Source organism: Streptopelia decaocto, assembly GCF_964273445.1.
Source record: "Streptopelia decaocto genome assembly, chromosome: 2".
NCBI classification, from domain to species: Eukaryota; Metazoa; Chordata; class Aves; order Columbiformes; family Columbidae; genus Streptopelia; species Streptopelia decaocto.
Window position 1 is genome coordinate 123,194,091 of NC_138655.1, and position 24,059 is coordinate 123,218,149.

Below are 24,059 nucleotides of genomic sequence, written 5' to 3' on the forward strand. Positions count from 1 at the left end.
AAAATAGAATACTGTGAATTGACTGCAATATTAGTGAGAAAAAATGAGAGCTTAGCCTTGTCCGGCACAGATAGTTTTATCATCCTCAGCACAAACACACATGAAAACTTTACATGCTTTTACTTAAAGTTGCCTTTGTGTCCTTTAAAATGCTTGTACAAGGGGTGAATTGGTTCTTAATTTTGCGGGGATAATGTCCTTTAATTGTAGCTCACTTGCCTTTTTTTTTTTTTTTTTCTTTAGTCATTAAGTAAAAATCATCTGGTCTTATCAGACTGGGTCCATACAAAGCTCGGCTGCTTGATCCACCTACTGTGCACCCCTCAGTCCTAATCCTGATTACATTTGCCTTAGTTGATCCCTCTGAAGCCAACCCACTTCAATGTCCTTAGATGCTTGCATACTTCAACATTTGAAAAAAAAAACAAAACCAAAAACCAGTAAAGTGCTGTTGCCCTTGCTGCTCTGTTTTCAGTAAACTGCAAATATGGGAGGAGGTAACACTTTGTAGAAGAATCACTTTTGTTTTGCAATCAAGTAACGTAATGACAATTCAGAGACTGCTAATGTATTCACCTACTGCTACTATTTTGATCAGCTACAAGTTGAAACAGCTGCAGGCTGTGAGCAGTTTTGGAATGTAAAATAACTTCTTGTTGTGAGAGGAAGTGTCTTTGTAACTGTAAAAATAGCAATCCTCTGACGTCCCAGAACTGCTGATGTACCTTTTGCCTTGAAACTAAGTGAGAGCCCGTTGCTGAGGGTGAAAAAAAAATGTTTGCACCCCCCCCAAAAAAACCATGAGGGATGTAGACTCTGATGACTTGTGTGGTCACACAGCAGCTTTCATCACCTATGGACCTAGCTGTTGATTTGAGCTACCACTGTATGAAGCTGCAATAATAATCATGATACAAATGCCAGTAATAACGGTGATACACATGCCAGCCTTGGGTGGAACAGGGCAGATCCCAAGCTGGGGAAATGGGTGTATCTCTCAGGGAATGGCAGGGAGGATTTGATGCGGTGCCTCTAGGGCTGTTGTGGTGAGCAGGAGGAACAGACGGGCTTTTCAGTGTGCTTTGTGGTCCTCTGCTGTGCACCCTGAGCTTTTGTCGAAGTTCAGGATGGGTGCACAGCTCATTCCAGCAAGAAACGCTGCCCTCCTGGTTGCACAGCTACCACCTCATGTCTTTTTGGAAGAAACAAGTTGTGACTCCCTTCTCTTGAGTTGTACTAAAGAATCTTCCTTTACTATTGTTGGCAGATACTAGTAGTGAAGTAGAAGAAAAAGCATTTAACTGAGATGAAAACAAATTAATTGTTCCATTGTTGTTATAGTCCTTTATATACTGGCATTCAGATAACACTGCATATCTGACAACCTCCACAATTACCCATTAGGAGTCTTGGTCTTGGCCTGTAATAAACAATTTTTGAGGGATTCTCTTCACCTGTCCTTTTAGTTTAGTTCAATGGGAACTTCATCTGCTAAAACTTTTCTGCTTCCATAAAACAAACTTACCTTAAATGACACTCTGATGGGAGATGGAGGAGGTCTTTTGAACTGTTGACTGCTCAGATGCCAGTTATTGCTTTTCTGTCTCTGAAATTACTTGATGATTCCTTTACTTATGTTGACAAGAACAGCTCTAGGCCCTTCTTATTAGTCCCAATTTACTCTGGAATGGGGCCTGTGTTTTTAGTCATGATTCATCCCAGTAGGCTGTACTGCTTTCTGCCTTGATTATAGCCATTTTAATGGTAGCTAGAGAGAGGGAGAGAGATGCTTCTCTTACAATTAGGGAGCTCAGACAAAATTACATTATCATCATTTATCAAGGGTTTTGGTTTGACAAAACCAAGAACAGATGTAGGAGATTTAAACTGCATTCTCTGTTGAGAAAATAAGAGAGGAGAGGAGAGGAGAGGAGAGGAGAGGAGAGGAGAGGAGAGGAGAGGAGAGGAGAGGAGAGGAGAGGAGAGGAGAGGAGAGGAGAGGAGAGGAGAGGAGAGGAGAGGAGAGGAGAGGAGAAAAAAGAAAAGAAAAAGAAAAAGAAAAGGAAAAGAGAAAAGAAAAGAAAAGAAAAGAAAAGAAAAGAAAAGAAAAGAAAAGAAAAGAAAAGAAAAGAAAAGAAAAGAAAAGAAAAGAAAAGAAAAGAAAAGAAAAGAAAAGAAAAGAAAAGAAAAGAAAAGAAAAGAAAAGAAAAAGAAAAAGAAAAGAAAAAGAGAAAAGAAAAGAAAAGAAAAGAAAAGAAAAGAAAAGAAAAGAAAAGAAAAGAAAAGAAAAGAAAAGAAAAGAAAAGAAAAAAGAAAAGAAAAGAAAGAAGAAAGAAAAGGAAAAAAATACAAGAAAGAAAAAAGCTTTGCAGAAATGCAGGCAAGATATGTTAAAACAAAAGGAGAATAAATAATGTAGTCCTGTAGTGAAGCTGTAATTTAATATTTTAATAAGCTGAATGGTAGTTAAGGGCATACATATCTGCTGCACCACAGTACAGAAGGTATAAGAAAAGGAAACTAAATGAGACTGCCTCAGTGGTGGTTCCTTCCAACTTAATAATTGTCTGGCATAGAATGTAAAATGTCCCTGGTGTCTGAAAGGAATTTGTGAAATTAAATAAACTGTAGCTAGCATAAGAGTTAGAATAGTGAGACAAATTTCAGAGGGAACTAAAAAGATAAGAAAAGATAAAATTACTTGATGCTGAGTTAACATTTGTAAGTTTCACCTTGGCAAATTCCAAATGATGGAAGCTGTAATACAATCTGTTTCTTCTCATAGTTGAAATGGATCTAAAATCATTTTTAAAAATCCCACAGCTGCTTTGTAAACACAGAAAGTGAAAAACAGGTTTAAATTTTATTTTTTACTTTAAGGAGGGCTTTAGAATTCCTTGCTAAAGTTAAAAAATTGTAAACCTTGTGTGACATCCTCTTTGAAGCCTTGCGCAACAAAAGTTTTAACATTGCAGTGAGTGTATATTTTTTAATTAAAATCAAAGGTAAGGCAAATCCTCATAGGCTAAATGACAGCAAAGGTGACCTTTAATACCAAAGATAAACTTGGGAAAATGATATAGAAAATTTTGTCTAACAAGATTGAACACCCCGAATAAGGAATCACTGGCCTAACTTCCAGGACTAATAGCAAGAACTGAGTAACTAAGAATATAACCAACTTTTTCAAACAAGGTCAAGAATTGTGTGGGGTCAGTGGTCTGCTCAAGAAATCAACAAAACAGAGAAGTACCTCTTTATGAATTATAGAAATACCTATTTTAAAAATATATATTGCATATGCCTGACTCTTGCGTTTACATAAAGATACAACATTATCCATGCAGGGAGACAACTAGAAGTTGAAGGAAGAGAAGGAAGAGGAGAGTAGCCATGTACTGAAGGGTGTCTGAGGTTACACCAAGCCTTGTGGAAGGGTGGGTTGTAGTGCGCAGCTCCTCTCGTGCCAAGGAGAGTGAAGTGGCCAAGTTTGGGTCAGATCTTACAGGGAAGTTCTGTGCAGCTCCCAGAGGGTCTTACCCCGTCTCTCCCTTTGAGCTTAAATGTATTATTAAGTCTAGAAGATAGAGAAGTATTCCAAGTATGAAAAAAAAAATATATATATATATATATATATATATATATATATATATATATATATATATATATTCTGTTCTTTTATTTTTTTAAAAAATTCCTAGTATTTTCTGGGTTACTTTCACTATTCTATTTTAAATCTAATTGTCCTCCTACAAGTGGTATTCTCCTGCCATATTACCTGCATTTAGAGATAGCTTTTACTAGGAAAACCAAGTCTGAACCAAGAGCACATCTATAAAGCCAGAAGTAGGTGACTGCAAATTCTGTAGTTAACTGCCCTATGCATTGAAGTCTGTGATGCCAGATAGTTTCTGATACAAATCATGTTATTGATGTCCATCTGAGATACAGTGAGTAGAAGGAATGGACTTTTAACCTAAAATATCAGGTGAGTTCACACTCCCAGCAGAAAAAGAGGTATGCATTGATATTTAAAATAAGATATTGAGGAAAGCTATATATACTGTCAGGGATTAACACAGGATAACAGTATTTAATGCTAACCATAATTAAGTCATCTGAATATGCCCTATATTAGCAATGTTCAACTTAAGAGATGTCTTAAGACAAAACTTTCAGAAACAGCAATAGTATGATAGATGTGGTAACTGAAATCTAAACTTATTTTTAATAGTTTTTATCAGGAAATTACTTAGTATGCACTTATTTACTAATACGTATATGAATTACTGAGTGAAATATATGTAAGATTAACTCTTAGGTCTGTTAAAATAGTAGAGTCTTGCTATGATTAAAACCACAGTGGATATCAATCATCAAATATCTGGAATTTGCTATTTTTCTATATGCAAGCTAGAAAGCTATTTTGTATTTGAATTTTTATACATATAATATAAAATAAAATAATTACTGTGGAGTATCATCTCTGATGTGCCATTTCTGCAGCGTTTAGTTTTGCTACCTGAAAACAGAAAATGGGCTATATTTAGTTTTAAAGATTTATCAGCTAGTGGTATCTCAGTTTCTTCTATATAAGAATAAATACATTTGCTTCATCATTATGACTAATCAGATCAAATCATGCAGCTTTAGTATTGTTCGTTATGTGAGCACTGAACCCAGATGCCCATACTCCGGTGATAAAATTAGTGTCTGATACTCCCCTGTGACCACAACTTGAGAAGGGCAGTAGGTAGCACAAGTGGAACTGCTAAGCATGCCCACATAAGAATGTCACACTTAGGTAACAGAGTGTCCCTCAGGTCAGCCTACGATAAGAGCAAAGTCAAACAAGGCTGAATCCTTGATGTTTTGTGTTCTAAGTATCTGAAAATTGTTCACGACCAGCCTCGACCTACAAGACCTCAAATGATCATATGAGCAAGGCAATAAATCGGTGGTAACTTGCCCTGAGGCCCGTGTTGTAGTGGCGATGTTGTGAAAGTTACATCTAGCGTTAGCCTGTCCACATAGATCTGCCTACTCGTTCAGGCTTCACAGACAGAAAAATTTTATATTTACTCATACCGAAGGGGAGTTATGGTGGCTGAATGGGCATGGCTGAAAGGCTCCGCTTCGTACCAGTGCGGTCCGGTGGAGATGCACAGGAATACCACGGCATCAGGAGAGCTGGGGAACCACTTGCTTTCCAAAACTCCACACCTGAGCAAGATCTTGGCAGTGCCAACGGCTTGTAACAGCCCTGCAGTATTTGCCAAACATCCAGGACGTGGCCTCCTGTCATGGGACAGACTGATTCACCTTCCTGACAGAAATCAGAAATGGAATGTAATGGGCATACCGGAAAAACGTTTGTGTAGGAAAAGACACTCCAAAAATCATGATATCCAGAGGAACGGACAGCAGCTCTTGCAATGTCGACATGCTTCAGCTTGGACTGGCACCATTTTACGGCCAGGCCATACAAAAGCAAACTTTCAAGTCATGTCAAGTGCCCGGGAATACCAAAAAGAAGAAAAAAAGTATACAGGTAATTGGCATTATTATGCAGAGCACAGCAAATGCTGTATTGAAAAAACCAACAACAACAACCAAACAAACAAAGCAAACAGGTTGTTACATCTTTGTTTATAGTCAGGGCTTTGGCCATTAGTAAAAGCATTATTATGTGGGGAATGTTTTCTTGTTACCATTTTTTTTTTAACAGGGATAATTGTCATTTTTAGTATTCCTTTTTATTGAATGTAGTAGTTTTGTGAAGAGCTCTGATGACAGTGTGATGAGTACTTACTGAGGTTTTCTGTGTGATACTTAATATAAAATCATATCTATCCTTTAGCCCTTTAAAAATGCATTCATCTCTCTCTTTATGGGCTTGATAAGCTGATCCAAAATCTTTTCTGAACATGACCTTTTAAAATAAAACATATATTTTATATATTAAAAATGCAAAGGCAAATTAAAGCATTCTTTTACTGCTTTCAGGGTGTTAATCTCTAACCTGCGACTGTGTTGTCTTTTCTTCTTTCTTATTATTAACCATCCCCAAAGCCTCAGTAAGTCCACATAGAGAACTCACATAAATGGAACTTCTTGTCGTGGATATTCTTTGCCTCAGCAGTCAGTTGAATTAAGCATTTTGTTTCAGGTAGCTTTTTTTTGTTCACATCAGCACAGCATTAAAGGAATTCCTTTTAAGAATCACATTCGGTTAGGTATTGGCACAAATTTAGTGCTGAAGTTATTTTTATTCCTTTTTACACAGGGATAAGTAGTTCTTAATTGTTCTTCACCTAAAAAATAATTACTGCATATTGGAAGGGAGGGACTACAAGTTGTTTACTTAAGTCTTGCGTCACTTCGGGAAGAAAGATTACAGTGTCAGGCAGGATATCACCTCATGAAAAAGTTAAACTGGTCTAAGTACCTGATTTCTTTAGCTTTAGTTGCTCTTTACCTCAGAGTGCCTCTTTGCTAACAGATGTCAGGTGTTGATCGCTTTAACGTCTTACTAAGGGCTGTCAGGAGGCTGCCAAACCCAGACAGTCTCACCCAAGAGTCTGTTAATTACGTTGTGTCAAGCTACATTAGCTAGCTTGCTGCTCGGTTTTATTTTTGAACAAACGGAACTTTTTACCTCGCAGTTTTCATGTGGAGTTGGGGTAGGGAATGACTCAGAAAAGGTACATGTTTGAAGTCTTGATGGTTACTTTCTCAAGCGATAAGCTGCGTGATTAACTGATGTCTGCTAACAGGGTCTTCCAATTAGGAGATATGGGGAGACTTAACAAATTGGGTTGTCTGGGTCACAGCTCTATAATTACTCTTAGCAGTATTTGCTCAGAGACTATCTTAAAAGTTGTCAAACACCGTTTGAGAACTTTGTTAGCCAGTTTGTTGGCAGACCTCTCAAGGAGCAAATGCTTTCTGACAAGACTGTGTGGTACCTACATGTGTGGAGAACAGTGCAAGGAACCAGCACAAGAAAAAGCAGGCATGAACCCTGGAACAGTCTTGATCATGAAAGAGCAAGCTCCATTCTCTTTTAACCAGATTTATTCAAGGTGTCAAATATTTTCAGGGAGAACTGGATTTGTAGTGAATCTGAACATTTAAATATAAACTATGACATTCTTTGTTACCAAAACAGACTAATGAGTCTGAAGTGTTTCAATAAAAAGCACATCACACTGGCATTTTGTGAGTCACATGCAAATTTAGTGGAGTGTCATAACTGAGGTACAGCAAGTTTTGTGAGAGAAGCGGTTTTAGAGGAAAGACTGACTTCAAACATGTTGAGAAAAGAGGTGTGCTATTGTGTAAGGTTTTCCCCATGTTTAAACTAGGGGCAGCTTGTTTGAAGCTTGCTGCATCTGTTGCAAACCCAAATAAGTTATTTTATTGCCAGGAAGCTTTAGCTCTTTTCCCCTCAACTGTATCACTTGCTATAATAAATATAGTGTAGACAAAATGACAATTTTTAATGTCTTAATTTCTGAGACATACTCCAGGAGCTGTCGAATGCTACTGTAACTTTACAGTACTAGAATTCCATAACTCTACATACTTCATTATTTAGTGACAAGTAGAGTTTTCAAAATAAGATAAATACTATATAAAGTTAATTTTTTGTTCTTGTAAGGGCTCAATATTATTTCGGATTCTGATGTTAGAGGTTTTTTTAGTTTAACACTAAGACCCAGGAGGGTCAGGACTGATGTGAATAGTTGATACGTACATTCCTCAAACAGTAAGTTTGCATACTCATAGTTTTGAGGAACCATTTTGAGTCTCCGATCATAGTACGTAAAGTGAATGAATAAGATAGTGCAAATATATACATTAAAGAGAGGTGGTAACTCATCATGTCGGAACGGAGATAGCTGTATTTGACAGATGATGTGTGTTGCAAGAGCCACATTAGTACTTCTGCTCAAAAGCTGTTACAATTTTCATTATATTTTCTTTATGACATGAGAAGACAGATACTGTCTGGGATATGTCCCTTGTTATGTGGTGTGAGTCCTGAACGTGCAGATTTGTGTTCTCCTTGAAGAGCAGTGATCTACATTTTTTTTCCACCATAACCTTCATCAGAGGTGGCTGAGAAAGTACAGGCAACAAGAAAATCTGTAAATAGGAAATACAGTGATTTTTCAACTTGTAAAAAATATGTATTATAAATACGTATTATAAAAGTAGGAGCTGATAAGACAACTGTTAAGAGTTCAGAAAGGTATGTTTAATCCTTGCAACAGCATCTTCAAATGTGCACGACTTTTTGACTGAATACTGGATTTTTATTCATCTGTGCGCATAAAGCATGAACACAACCAACAGAAAATCCTTCCATTTGCCCTGACTAGTTTGAATGCTCTGTGATAGTTCCCGCAGACTGACACTGCCGAATCTTTTATAAGTGGTGCACAGGGGCCCCTCCTGGAACACAGAGATAGCCAGGACTCTAACCAGGGGTGCACAGTTTGGGAACAATCAGGAGAATTTGGCTCTTGCAGAGCCAATCACCTGGGTGGTAGAGGTAGACAAGAGGAATGGGTTGTGCTGAATGACATGTCTTTTTTGTTTGTAAGGGACCTCGGTTGTTTGGGGTGTTCCATTGGGAGGATCATCCACAGGAATACTGTCTGGCTTTAAGATTTATCTGGGTTCATTTTGGTGGTGTTTGTAGCTAAGTCACAAGAGAAATGCCTCTTCGTGGGGTGTTTGATTGTTCATAATTCAAAGTTTTAGCCAGAGTTTTTAAAACAGGAGTTGAGGAGAAGCTGCGTGGTCTGCAGCCCTCCTGCAGACACCTCCTTTCAGGCATTCTCAGCCTGACTTCTGCCCACTGCACCTACACTTCTGATTTACACCAGGGTGAGTATTTCAAAACCTTTGGGACATTCAGGACTCAGGTTCAGCAAGTAATTTCTACCTTTTTTTCATACAGTGAACTGACATCTCAAACTGTGAAGTGTTCAAACTTTGGATTCTCTGCTGCTGCAGTATCAAAATATCTGTTTTATCACCGGCCTGTTTGCTCGCACTGGAGGTTTTATTCTGCCAGTGATTCCATGTCTTCATATAATGAGACACTTGTGAACTAATAAAATTCCAAGGGTGATACTACATTGCTGAAGGCAATGAAAGCTGAGCAGAACATGATTTAAAGACTCTAGTATTCAAATCAGAATACAAGACAAAGAAAAGTTGTTATGTTATTTTCTCCTCCACTTTTAGACTTTTGATAAAGACTTCACCTGACTGTCTTTCATCAGGTGATTTATTAATTGTTCAAAGTGGTACATGAAAGGGACCTACAGGATTGGACTATAAGAGATTAAAATGAAAATATTTCAGTTTTAATAGGGATGTTAAATCTTCGCAGGGTTTTTTGAATTGATTTGTTTCCAAGGGAACAACAATCTGCAGTGCTACAAACCTTTTTAATGGTAGCACATTACAGGTAAGGAGCACCCGTTCCCCAGCAGTACGGCAGTATTTATAATGCCTTTTTTTTTTTTGGTCAGAAAATGCTTTCATCCGTTTTTCATTTTCTGCTTATTCTTCACAATTTCATGTAATTTAATTTCCTTGCAGTATTACAGTAATTCTGGCAAAAATAGTAAATATGACACATTTCTAAGCATAAATGACATAGCATTAGAAAACAAAAGATGTTTGAGGGATTTCTTTTGGAAAGTCACAGGCTGTGCCACATCAAGATACCGTATCCTCAGGTGCTGTCCTGGCTGGGACAGCTCTGTCTACACACGGTCTCAATTCTGTTTAGTTTTTCAGTAACAAACCTAAATCAAATTGGGGGACAAGGAACAAGAGCAGAGGAGATTCTTAGGACTTTTGACTCATTTGGCGAAACAAACCCACGTGGGGAAAAAATTCCCAGTAAGAATTTAAGGCCTGGTTCTCCAAAGGTGCACCACCCTCCTGGGTGGTGTAAAAGTATCTAGTTATTCTGCTCTGCTAACCTGTAACATACAGCCTCACCTCTGTGCAAGCTCTCACTTAAATTCCTGTTAGCTGTATAGGAGATTGGTTTGTGATAAATGAACAACTCGTGTATTGCACTTTTAAGATGTTTTGGTTTTTGTTTGTTTGTTTGTTTCTGGGGAGTGTGGAGAGGTAAGCTCGGCAGGTTGTATGTGTTACATTTGTACGTACTACACTATTACCAACTGATCACACAAATGGGGATGGTTTGGGGGTTCCTTTGTGAACAGCTGTGGCAGAGTTTCTGAGGGAATAGGGCATGTTTTTATGAAGTGTTGAACATCCATTCCTGAAAAATTGGATCTTGCTTAAGATATATTTTTTGGTCACAGGTAAAATCTAGATCATGGGCCTGAGCTAAAACAAAAATTAACTTTTATTGTGTACTTTTTCACATTGTATTTCACAGTGCTATTTGTTGAGTTAGGTCTTTGGTAAAAACAGCATGGAGAATGAGGTTCCATTTGTGTTTTACTTCTGGGATTTCATTAACTATTAATGTTCTTAGTGAAGTAAGATGTTAGGTTAAATTATTAGAGCTGTAGCAGAAGAGGTTCATTTCAGAAGCAATTTGGTTGATTCAGTAGAATTGATCTTGATAGAGTTCATTCTGACTTACCGAATATGTTGTTATTTCTGAGCAAGTTAATAGAATATGTGTGTTAAAGATGCTTCATTTATAGTTAGAGGAACAAAAATTAAAAATCCAAGCATGAATTTTAACACATCTGGTCCATAGAAGCACTTGTGCTGAATTATGTTAGCCTGCAAATTAGGTACTAATTGGCAATGCTTCTTGTTTAGATAGGTTCTCTAGAATTGTATGTTGGAAAGGAGAACATTTATCCATCAGCTCTTTGCCTTAGACTGAAACATTAAATGATACCAGATAGGGAGAAATAGGTACATGTCATGCCCGGTTCTTACATATTTTGCTGAACTTTTAAGGACCACTTGAGTGTTTGTTCATCAAGGTTGTTATATGTGTACCTAAGATCCTACATGAAAAGGGCCAACCTCTACAGTAATTTTGGCAATCCTGTAGATTGTTTAAAATGAGGGAAATAGGAAAACTAAGACCTCATTATCAAATTATCTGCTTCCTAGAAATAGGAACAAACGTTGAAGAGAGATACTGTCTTGTTACTGACTTCACAAGTTTTACCATATTTTATCTGTGCTCTGAAGAAAAGAACTTATTTTGTCAAGTAAAAAGAAATAGTAGCTAATGTAAGTTAAAATAAAATAATTTATTTTAGGTCAAAAAGAATGACAGATTAAGCAAGGTATATCAAATGTATTGAGGTTTGGGGTGTTTTAAGCAGTCATAAGATCATATAGTTTTTGTTGTAGTGATATTGACATATTCATAGCTCGTTGGTGAGCCAAAAGGAGCAAAACCCCTCCTTACCCTACACAGTCTGTTGTTGGAAACTATGCACTTCTAAAAGTACTTCATTATGGAAACAGAGACGAAAACAAAACAGAACAGCAAAGCAATTAGCTTATTAATAATATTTAAGCAGTGCTCTTTTTGCTGATTATATTATTTTGAAGTTTCCCACCTGTTGAACTCAATAGAAATTACCTCCTCGAATGACTGAAGTTTAGAAAAGCTGCTTTCCCGTAAATGCATTACCGGGCAGCGAGGAGGATTGTGTATGTGGGGAAGGCTGGGGAGATTCATGCATGTAATTCTGTAAACCAAAATCAATAAAGCTGATGACAGATTAAGTTGCTAAATTTTGTAAAACTAGACTACTGTTTGGGTCATCAGCACAGCACTATTGGATTTTCTATGGTTTAATGCTGAAAAACAGGATTATTGATTTTAGGATTTTCAGCGTATCCCCTCTGGGAGTTCTTAAGCAGTCTTTATAATGCTTCACACTTAAGTTGACAACTACAGTGACATAACTGTGTCCTCGCCTTAGTAATCATTTTCTAATCATATTGGAAAAGGCTGGAAGTGGTTTATAAAATGATTATTCCAGACAAACGGGGGGAACAGGAGGGTTGTCGGGTCATCGCTTCTTTGTCTGGTGGTCATTGCTACCTGCCTGCCATCTTCCCTTGGAATTAACTTACAGTCACAGATTAAGACCTTTGACTGTCATAAATCTGCTTCCCAATATGTTTGACTGGCAGGGGAGTTCACAAGCCGTCCCAATATAAATAGGATTTTAGCACATCAGGTGCCGCTCCAAAGTAAAACGGGCTGTTTCGCGGTCGACTTTTGTTGGTGTATATTCATTGCTTCTCTCCGGTTCCATGTGTATGCATGCCTGCCTGTGTATGCATGTGTGTGTGTACGTAAAGTAGCAGCTGAGATAGGGTAACAAAATGAACTACTGTATGCAAGAAATCTATGAAGTGCATCCAGCTGCCGGTAGCAACTGCTACATGCAGTCCACTGATTATTGCACATATATCGAAGATAATCAGGGTTACAGCAGTTGCGATGCTCAGGTCCTGCACAGTAACAACATATATATGGAACAGGCCTGGGCGGTGAATCAGCCTTATACCTGTAGTTACCCTGGAAACGTGTTTAAAAGCGAGTACTCTGACATGGACATGGCCCTGAATCAGTACAACCAACCTGAATATTTCACCGAAGAAAAACCTACTTTTTCTCAAGTGCAGTCGCCATCGTACTCGCAGAAGAAAGGTAGGGGCAATTTATTTAAATAACAACAGCAACAACAAAAATATCTGTTTTGTTTTGGTTTTTTTGTTTTGCTTTAAACTTACAGTTGCATCAGTTGGCTCAGATACATCTTTGACTGTGAAGGCTGCCTGTTCAAAATTGAAAGCAGCAGTAACATAGGTTGCTAGGTGATTGTAAGGTTTTCGGTGAGCGAGGAGGATTTCCAAGCACTTTTTCTTAATCTGTAAAAGACATTTGCAAATATATTGCATGTTTTCTGCTTGCTGGGGCTATTAAGTTCATTTGCTATTCACCAGTGAGCTCGATAAGAAAGTTTCTCTTTTGAAATGTCGGCATTATATGTTCTGAATCTTAAAGCTCTGTTTCTGGTTGCATACAAACAATTTGTGTGAGTCCTTGTTATCAGTAAATGTGAACTCTGTTTACTCAGCAACTCAGGCAAAATGTTTTGAAAATAGAACTGTAAATACGTGTGGGAAAATGATTACATTGAATAGAGTTGCTGTCTTTTAAGTGAGAACCACGTAGTTTGTGATTATGCAAAGGAAAAAAGACTGAAAGTTCAATAATATATCTATGCAACAAAGACTATTCTGCATCCAAAAAGTTGATCTAATCAATATGTTGGTGAGAGGTAATCAAAGTGCAGTATCTGATCCCTCAGGGTTAAATCATTGCCTGTTTTTAGAATTTATTCTGTTGCTTTCCAGTAAGCAAAGCAGATATCACCTCTCAAAAAGAGCCCAGAATACAAACAAACCCTTGAAAATGTTTTTGGTGTTATTTGTTCTGAACTCAGACAAGCAATCTGATGCATACAGTATATACATTCTCTGTGTTTCTTGAAAATCACATTGCTAAAGAATAAAAATACAGTCTGTTGTACCAACAGAATGTCCCTTTTTGCCTAAGACCAGATTTTCTGTATGCGGTTATCCAAAACCCCACTGAATCTGATGTAACTAGGTAGACAGAGAAAACAATGTTTACTACTTTTAAAGTGGCTTTAGAGTAAAAAGTAGACTGTTTAATCTTATTAACAACATGGACAACTGAAATGTTTTCCTTTGTGCAGGCAATATTCATTAGTAGTTTGTTCAAGAAATCTATATGCTCAGTAGAAAAAGTCTTGATTTCTATACTTTGAATAGCATTGTATTTCATAATAAATGAAATATTTTTTAAAATCCTGTTCTAGAAAACTGTGGGAACTTGATCAAATTGTAGATGAAATGTAGTTGTGGGTAATGTCTGTTTTTGTATTGTGCAATATTTTAAATTCCCTTTAAGGCTATTTATCTGCTATTGGGTTTTATATAATGAATTTATAACTCTTTTAGACTTTTCCTATGTCTTATTTTTTATTAAAGAAAAACAGAGCTCAGGGTTAACTTAGAGAAAATAGAGACTTGCTGTTGTGAAGTCAGTGAAGGAATACAATACCTCTTCCATAATATTCCTTCACTGACATCTGCTCTGTATAAAGTTTTTGTACTCATTTGGTTCAAAGCACACAGAGTTGTTTTTAAAAACTGCTTGTCTGCCCTGGTTTTGTGCTACCTCAGTTTCACTAAGAAATGGCAGTAAATTCTGGTGGAAGCAGGCTCTCAAGCCGGCTTTTAATTGATCATTCACGGAGACTGAGCACTGTGCTTTGGGATTCTTTAGAGCCTTATTACTGCGATAATCAATAAAAAGTTGCATCCCGTCTGTCAAACCTTTGCAAATGCTGAGTTTGTTAAGCAGAAGAGATCTAAACTGTGTGGGACATGTGCGTCTTCTCTTTTTTTGTTGTTTTTAATTTCCATCTTTTAACCAAGCTATCGTAAAACTAACGAATCTTTTAATCCTGTCCTAAGAACAGAAGGCTCTACACAGGGCATGTGTGTCTGCATTGATCCAAAATTGATTTTGGGGGGGACGAGGGAGTTTCTTAGAGAAGCCTTGGTAATAGCCCATTAAAGCAAAATTAAGTCCTGAAGCAGGTGTTCATGATGAGTCTTGATTGTTGCAGTTGCTGTTTCTGTTAGTCTGAAATTTGTAGTAATCTCAATAATATGCTCTTCAAATCGGATTGTACTTTACAGTAGCACATGGAGTCTTTTCCTATCAAAACTTTTCGCTAGTTATTAAATGGTTAAAGTCTTCTTTTTCCTCTGGGAAGAAAAAAAAATCCGTGTTTTAGATGCTGAAAAAGTTGTCATTTCTGAAGGGAAGTTTAAATACTTCTCTATCTTTAAAAGAATTCAGAAAATAATTTTAAAAAACAGGAACCAAAGACACCAACAACGTGTCACTAAAGGAAAAAAAAATAAGTGTTTAGAAAGTATAGCCAGTTATTCTAAAATATAAGAAAGCACTTAAGCTGCTCCAGTTATTACAGTACATTAAAAACTATTATGTCCTCATTATCTGTCACAAATTCTGAGGAAAGACTTGAACTTTAAAGGAAAAAATTGTGCTTCAGAAAATCAAGAGATGGAGGTGTGGTTTTAGCTTTGCATCTGCCTGTTGTGCAGCAGCACAACATTCCTGCAAGAACCTACTGGTTTATGAAGGAAGCCCTTTTGGATCTCATCCTGCCGTAGGAGACAGGCAACCAGATACACATGGTTTTCTACACGGGGCTGTGAAATGTGATGAGCAGAACAGGGCTGATCATCATGAGAACGAGGTGCTGTTCCCAGTTCTGTCCCAGAGAGGTTAAAGTGGGATATTTTTCCCCACTTAGGGTGCTGCTGGCCATGGGATGGGTGATGGTCCCAGGGAGCTGGTGCCACCCTGACCTTGCACGGAGGCTGAGCAGCTCGGCAAAATTGTCCCCGCATCTCCTCACACCCCCTGTACAGCGAGGAGGAGCACCCAGTGACAGGGTAGGGGCAGTGCAGTTAGGAAAGTACAAAAGAAATCCCTCCAGAGGTCTGGAAACCTCAGTATCTACCTGTTTGGTGTGTGCACCATGGTTTGGCCAGTTGGACAACATGTGACGTAGGTCTGCGAAGTTAAAACTGTGATGAGAGTTGGCTTTCATTTCCCTTTGTAGAGTCCCTTCCTTGACAAAGTTAACAAAAGATGCCCACGGGTGTCTCTGAAGTTAGACTTTAACTTCAGGGTCTGCAAGGGCGGACCAGGAGTAATCAGAGGCTGCCCCAAAAACCAAGGGTTTGTAGGTGGGAATTCTGGAGTCGGGCTGTAGCAGCACCAGCTCCTCAGCCCTGCATCTCACCTTACTTCCCAGGTACAAGGTGAGGTTAATGCTGTCTTTTTAAGGCTTCTTGGTATGGTGGGAGAATGGGGCTTTGAAAGTGATTATTGTTGTTATTATTGTAATTGTAATTGTCATTATTATTTCCCTTTGTATTTGCTCAGGCAATTTACATGCAGCTGAGAATATGTAGCGTAGAACTGTTAGAGTACACGACTGAATTAGCCCCAACTGAGTTCTCAGCAGTGTGAAAACATCAGGGTACTTTGTGAATAGCTGAAGAAATGCAACATGGAGGTTATGTCAAAAAGTTTTCTCATCAGTGCAGGGAGTATGTGTGCATGTAAGCAATTTACACAAACACTGAGCATTTGTCATCTTTGGCCTTTGCAGCAGAGCAGCTCCCAGTATGATAACAATTATTTGGGACCTAAAAATGATTAATTTTGCTCTTGACCACCCATCTGAGGGGGTGACACTGATCAGAAAATTGGCATCTTATTCAGCAAATCATTATGCATTTGAAATTATATTTCTTTTTTTTAATAAAAATGCCAGCAGCAAAAGTGTCTTCAACTCCTTTACTCTAATCCTTGCACAACCAATTGAAAGAAACTAATTAAAGGCGGAGAAAATGAACAAAGTAATACTTTGCTTTTGTGTCAGTAGTAAAACTTAGATTTCTAAATAGGTGAGTTACTTGTGATACTACAGTATGGTCTCTAAAAACATTTAAATACTTTTGGGAAGAAAAGTTGCATGGGTTGGCACTTGAGCATTATCTACAGTAATGCATTTTGTACCTGTAACTGGTGATGGCTGCAAGTCCAGTACTGATCACAGCCGTTTAAGTGGTAACACAGTTTGGGCTAAAATGCCTTCAGCACATCTGTGCAAAAGGCACTACCATTGATAAGGCTTCTGACTCAGCCCAAGGAATAGGGCTAATACATAGAAAAGTCATGGAGGGAAAAGAGACTATAAAAAATGCTCCAGATTCGATCTTCGCAGAATCTCTTGCTGAATCTTAGTAGTTCCATAAATCAAAGAATGTCAGCAAAGATCAAAATTGTGGACAAGCAAGCTGGTTAGCTAACAAGAAATGTGTGAATCTGTTGAACAACAGTCTCTGTGCTTCCAAGCTCAATGGAGAAATAAGCAATTTTTCTCAGTGGGAGTAATTTAAAGAAAGTGGGAAACAAGGATCTGTGTATCGGCCCAGCCTGTCAGATCAATATTGATAATAGCACAAACAAGAATGGAGCATGCTTTTTCTCACTCAGCTCTGTGCTTTCTCCGATAAACACTCCATTTAAAGCTTTTTTTAGACAAGTGTATCAAGGATATCTGGATGGTTCTTGTAATTTTTCTTTTTTTTTTAATATGCAGAGGGTTACAATGTGACTATGAAATCAGTAGAACAGCCATATGAATTTTCTTTTCAGCTCTAGTACAGCTGGGGATTCTCAAGGTAGTAATTAATTTAATCTTTTTCATTTTCATACCGCAATGTCTCGTGAGTGAATACGAACTTACTGATAAGTCCTAAACTCCTCATTTTAGTGAGTGGTCTCTAGTCACGCAAGCCATACCAAATGGGGGAAAGAAAGATTTCAGGGAATGTATTTAAAACGTGACTCTTTGCCAGTGTACAGTGAAAATGAAAATACTGAATAATGGTCGTAAAACACAAGTGTCTTGTGCAATAGTAAAAATGGCTTTTTCTGCTTGCAAGATATAAGCCTATGGTGGATAAGGAACAAACTAATAAGGAACATCTGGTATACAGACACTGTTTGAGTCGACGTTACTCATCTCCTTATTTGGTAGTCAAATGTGGTTTGGGTCCTAGAATTTTTTTTAAGGTGTGGTTTAATCCCTAAGCCAATATTACATTGTCTGTAGAGAGACAGACCAGAAGATGTCAAGTCTTTGCAATGATACTCTAAAAAATCAAAATTAGTTCTTTTCTCAAAAGAACCTAATGTGTGCCAGGTACAGGGGGAAAAATAGTATCCTTTTGGGGGGTTGTTTTCATTTAAATAGCTTTTCCTTGCCTTGTAGTGGGGGGGCACTGGGCAAGAACAGCTACTGTCTCATCTATGTCTCTCCAGTCTCTTACACAGTGCAGGGTCACATCTACTGCTTTAAGGTATCATTCCTGCAAATGGTAATTGAAGAGAGAAAGCATACAGTATTAATGAAGCAGCGTACCTCAGATGGCTGCATAGGTTAGCAGATCTCCTTCTGTCCTTACAGCTGCTGGGGCAAACTCATTGCGTGTTTTCCTGTTGAAGGGAATTGTTTCTCGCCACACGTCTACAAAGCTACAGTTAGGATTTAAAAGAGATTGTAAATTGCCATCAAGATTGGTTATAATGGATTATATGGTAGGGGTGACTGGTCCTGCTGGGTACTTAGCCTTGCCAAGAGAGTAGGATTAGGCGGGCTGGCAGGTGGGAGCCTGGGGAGCAAAGGAGATACTTTAGGCTGCAGGGGAAACACCAGACTTGGCAGGTCAAGGTCATTCATTGGTGTTATCCTCTGAAAGCAGAGATACAAGGTGGGCATTGGGATGAACAATGTCAAGTCATGCTTGACAGACAGTTAACTTTGAGGGTCATACAGGATGCACTAGATTGAAGTCCATGAAGATGCCAGAATACAGCAGACAGAGGCTTGAAAGACCAAGAAATTATAATGGTTCTTAATGTACAGTTCAGTTCCTCTTAGCTATTTACCTGGGAGGTTTTGACCAAGAACTGAGGGTGAAATATGAACACCAGAAATAGGAACCTACCCAATGTTCCTGTAAGATTTATCATCAGACATTCTTCTTTCACAAGAGAACACCTGGGTTACTCTGTCCAGACAGCATCTGCTTCTTCCACATAGGAGTTTTTTATTTTTGCTTCAGAGTTATTAAACACGTAAGATGCCAAAGCACTTGCTGACGTGAGACACAAGTCCCTGTGAGTCTGTCCCTCCTCTTTTTCACCCAAGTGCTGTAAAGAGTGAGAGAAGTCTCTTGCTCTGCTTCTTCCTCAAACCATCCAACAGATGACTCTGCTGCCATCCACAGCTTCCACAAGAATCTCCATTGCACTATTTGTAGCTTCCATGCTGGTGCCTGGTTTACAAAAATGATTTTGAATTTCCTCCTGTTGATTTTCCTCCTGTTGATATTGTTCCTAACTCTGAGTAGCAGCAAGGATGCACTGAGGCTGCTTAACTGCACCTCTTACGAATGAAATTGCACTGAATTTATACAGAGATCAGACTGGATATTTGGAACTGTTAGAAATTACTTGCAGTGGATGTTACAGTTTGTATGAACAGAATGTGAGTCCCCTTATTCTTCTTAGCATGTGGTCTGTTTCTGTGAATTAGATATTTTTAAAATACTGCTGAAGGTCCATTTTTCCTAGTTTCTAGCAGTTTCTGATCCCATTAGCTGTTAGAAGGAGGGTTAAAAATATATAAAAGTGTGATTATCGCTCTCAGATTCGTAATAGAAAGAAAAAATACGTTTATCTCATGGTTTTCTTGCCAGTGATATTTCTATCCATGTTTCCTGTTGAATCAGTAGAAAAGTTCAAAGTGTGTGCTTACTTTGTGACATAGGTACAATCCTGCAAAAGTTATGATCATAATATTTAACATTTAAGTAGCTTAAATATCTGGCACTTAATATTTCTGATGCACCAATACTGGGAATGTGGTTGCACATCAGGATGCCATTTTAAATTTCTGACTAGGAGTGCCCATAGGAGATTTTTCTTTTCTGCCAGATTGGAAACTATTTCCTAGGTTGGATAAAGTAATGAAACTCCAGAAGGAGATGAACACCAGTGGTCACATGTGCAAACTACTGTATACGTCAATATTTAATGAAGATGTTTAGACAAGTAGTCTCCTGCTCCTCTGATAGAACAAAGCTGCCATTACATGAGCAGTGCTAACCAGATTATATACTTAAAAAAACATCAAGGCATTTAACTCAGAAGTAATTCTTGAGGAAGCAAACCAGGGATCCTGAATTTCAGAGGACATAGTCTATGCTATGCTAAGTCTGCATTTCGTGAACACTAGTAACTAGCAATAACAAGAAGCCATTAATCTTTATGAGAAATTTAGTGGAAAATTCTGCATCCCGTTGCTGACCCTCCTGCCTCTGTATCAGCTCCGTGTTGTGTATATGTTGCATGTGCAGAGGCAGGTGTGAGCAAAAGGGGGGCAGGATGGAGATAATAGCCTCCGCTAATCCCCCACTGGCATAATGTCCATTAGGAGTCAGTGATGTAAATTAGAGTCGAAACCCTGCTGTCTCTCTTCCCTCAAGGTCACAGGACCAGCTCCACGTGTCCATCAGTCTTTATCCAGGAAAAACTTGTTCATCATGGAGAAATGTAACCTGAACGTAAATCTCATCTTTTGCTGTATTATAGACTTGTATGATACATCAATAAGATCTGAGCTCTTTCCGCCGCTCCCCTTTTCAGATGCCAGTGGGAGTACTGGCAAACCTGAGATGCAGGTACCCAGGCATGGCTTCAGAGTGCTCCTGCTTCCCAGCATTACAGAAAAGGGATACATGTTCCTCTGTAATTTGAGGTTCTCAAAATTAAACTAGACATATGAGGTAGACCGTACAAATACTTCTTGCTGCCTTCTTTCTTTACTTTCTCCTAATCCACTCTCCAGCCCTCAGAAAGTTCAAGTATTTTAACCTCAGCTAATTTCAAGTATTTTCTCTCTGATTTGGGGTTTTCTTTCTGGAGAACCTCTGGCAAGTGTAGCCTTAGGAAGGCACTTTAATTTAAGCTGTCTGTTACTGAGCTGGCCCTCCTGGATGTCAGTCCCAAGAAGATGACAGCCATCCTTCTTGCAGCATCCTCCAACAGCGTTCTGCTTCCCTGAGTCTTGTTACTGGTTGCCTTCCATATGACTGTGGTGTGCAGGAGGCAATGAGCACAAGTAGAAATACAAGGAATTCCTTCCAAAGACAATAAAATAGTATTTTCTTTTCACTGTGAGGGTGACCAAGCACTGGCACAGGTTGCCCAGAAAGGTTGTGGGGTCTCTATCCTTCCTGATACTCAAAAGCTGGCTAGACGTGATCCTGGGCAATGGGCTGTAGGTGGCCCTGCTTGAGCAGGTGGGTTGGACCAGATGACCTCCAGAGGTGCCTTCCAATCTCAGCCATTCTGGGATTCTATGGAATATTTACTACACTTTAATAATCTTATGTGATTCCACCAATAGCTGCACTTGCCTCTACTCAAAGTCAATCTGGGATCTCTGTGTTACATCTTTACAGAGAGATTTTTTCAGAAGGAAAAGGTTTGTACCATAACTCCATTAATTATGAGTCATGGGAACAGATATTTTGAAATATTTGTATTTTAGCCTGTTTAAAAGTTCTCTTTAGTTTAGAATTACTTTTTGGTTGTCATCAGAATTGTTTTGTTTTTTTGCTCAAATTAAAAATATGTTTATGTTATCAAAACAAATGTCACTGTGGGAAAAGAACCAAGCATTGACAATGTTTTTCATAGCAGTAATATTTGATTTCATTTGTTGGGTGTCTAGTAAACTACTTCAGAAGAGAAAATGTCATTCTAACACATGCACATACACACACACATATTTGAATGCCCACGTATTTTGCCCTAAATTTAGGCTATATTATTATAAATGTTCCTGCAGAACACACCCAGGTCAGGTATGATCAATACAGCCTGGGCTGTCTGTTGCTGGTACTTCTCTAACCACACCTGTGAAGCAATTTTGAAATAAATTATTCCTCAGTCAATATTTCTTACTACCAGGTCCCTGAGTCACCGTGCAAACTGGGACCTCATCTTCAGTATACAAGTATATTGGGGTTTTTGTGAAACAGAAAATATAAATATGTTGCATGTCTTGCTGCTATTATTTTTTCACATCAAAGCCTTTGAGGTAATAATAAATATATTTATTTTTCTGAGGTAGTATTTCACTCAGGAGACAATAATAATGTTCCAACTTCTCCCTCTTGACCAGAAGATGCTGAAACAGTCTGAAAAGTAGAAAATATTATAGACTATGTTTAAATAAGTCTGTAACATAGCATGTGCTTTTTATTCAGGAAATTCAGTGACTTCAGAAGTATGAGGCTGGTAGACAAGATCTGCAGTGGACTGTAATACAATATTTTTATATCAAATGTGTCATTTAATATCAAGTTTACATGCCACATCCTCTTTTTCTTTACAGGGTATATACCCAGTTACTTAGACAAGGATGAGCTATGTGTAGTGTGTGGGGACAAAGCCACCGGATATCATTATCGCTGCATCACTTGCGAAGGTTGCAAGGTAAATGACACGGTGGGGAAGTGGGAATCAGAAATAGCTCTCCAGCTCCTCCATTATACAGACTTCCTGAACTGTGCTGTCAAATAAAACAAAGGCAGATTAGAAGCGAATAAGAACATCCAGTCCTGATGATAAGCCGTATCTGGCTACTCTCCATATGCATAAGGAATGTGGTTGATTTTTTGCAGTGTTTACTTCTGAAAAGAAAAGGAGAAATTCAGATTTGTATTTGCTGCTGCTGAACTGTTAGCTTTTACATTTCCATTTTTAACGTTTCTTTGGCTATGTTCTCAGGCAGTGTACATCAGCACACTCCCAGCAACTCCAGTGAAGCTGTTGATGCAATAGCTGAGACTCTGCTTATGGCCATGAAGAGTCTGTAGTGATTAACAGTGTTCAGTGCCTCTCATCATCACTGGGAAGAAGCAAAAAATCAAAATCCCTTCCACATGCTCATACAACAGTAACAACCATCACTTTGGGAAGCATTGACACCCAGTTGAAACAGTTTCAAACAGATTTTCACTTCTTTAGCATATTGAAACGTGCTTTCAGCCCTAAATTGCATCTCCAAAGCTGCGTGAAAAATTTAAAAAGAGATTGCTTTGGGCAAGTCAATAAAGAAAAAAAAAATGAGTAACACAGTCAGGCACATCTTACATGATTTCACTGCCATAAATTTGCCTGACTAGCTTGAGATCCTGTAAGAAAGCTCTTCTTTCCCACAGAAAATAAAAAGAAATTATTGTTTTTCTAAGCAAATGGGACTGTGGATCTCATGGACTAGTGTCATGGGACTAAGCCACAGAAGTTATATTCTGTTCATGCCCAAAATCTGCAATATTTGGATCTGAGATTTTGGGTTTGGATTGGCTTTAGAACCCCACACCACAGTAACTCTTGTGTTGAAATAGTTGCTTCAGTTGTACAGCATTGCCCTCAGTTACATTTATGAAATGTACAAAGACCTAAATATCCTAAGTATAGCAGATTTATGGTAATATTCTAAATTGTTTTATACACATAAATACATAATATGTATGAAAAAATATTTATATCTGAAAAAAAACAGTAGAACTGAACAAGTGATCCTTAGATATTTGCATCCCATGTACCAGATAATAACAAAACATCAAATGTTTGAATATGACTTAATTCAGGTATAATGAGAGGTGAGCGACACTGTGGTATTATGAAGTATCTTTTGCTCCCAGCTGAACTGCTGTATCTCTCACCAGCTTTCCTAGTGAAGTTTCTGTTACTCCACTGAAGTATTTCTTTTTATGCCTGCTGGCTCTTTTAAAGATACAGCATACAAAATCTACTTTTGTCTTCAGATACAGTTCTTCTGTCTGATATACAATTTAAAATAATGCTTATGTGCACAAGGAGCCGAGCTAACAATTTGAAAAAAGTAATTAATTTTTTTCTTTTGCTTAGACTTGGCTTACAGACAGACCATTTTGGTTTGGTTTGGGGTGTTTTGGTTTTAGTTTGGTTTTATTTGTTGTTCTTGTTGCAAATGTATTTATTGTACAAGATGGGGGTTTTTGTGTGGACAATTTCAACCCATGCTTTGGCGGATCTGCCTACACACTTCAAGTTGTATGATTTATCAGTAAAGTTATATGCAATTAATTCTCAATGAATTTGACATCTACTACATGCTTCCACTCAAAATCACTTTAATTTTGTAACAACATTAATCAGGGCTGACAGCCAGTGTTTTTCTTTGGAAAGTGCTTTAATGAACAAAGCAACCTTATACATGGTTTTTGAAGAGTAAATTGTA

The 24,059-nt window shown here is 38.1% G+C and overlaps 1 protein-coding gene across 2 annotated transcripts in view; it reads left to right on the forward strand.

The window, feature by feature from the left end:
* THRB (thyroid hormone receptor beta) overlaps window positions 1–24,059 on the forward strand; it is a 162,790-nt gene that overhangs the window by 118,744 nt on the left and 19,987 nt on the right. For both annotated transcript variants that reach the window (XM_082045974.1, XM_082045975.1), the window contains exon 4: window positions 22,167–22,267. In XM_082045974.1, coding sequence (XP_081902100.1) covers window positions 22,167–22,267 — 101 coding nt within the window. The remainder of the gene's footprint in view (window positions 1–22,166; window positions 22,268–24,059) is intronic.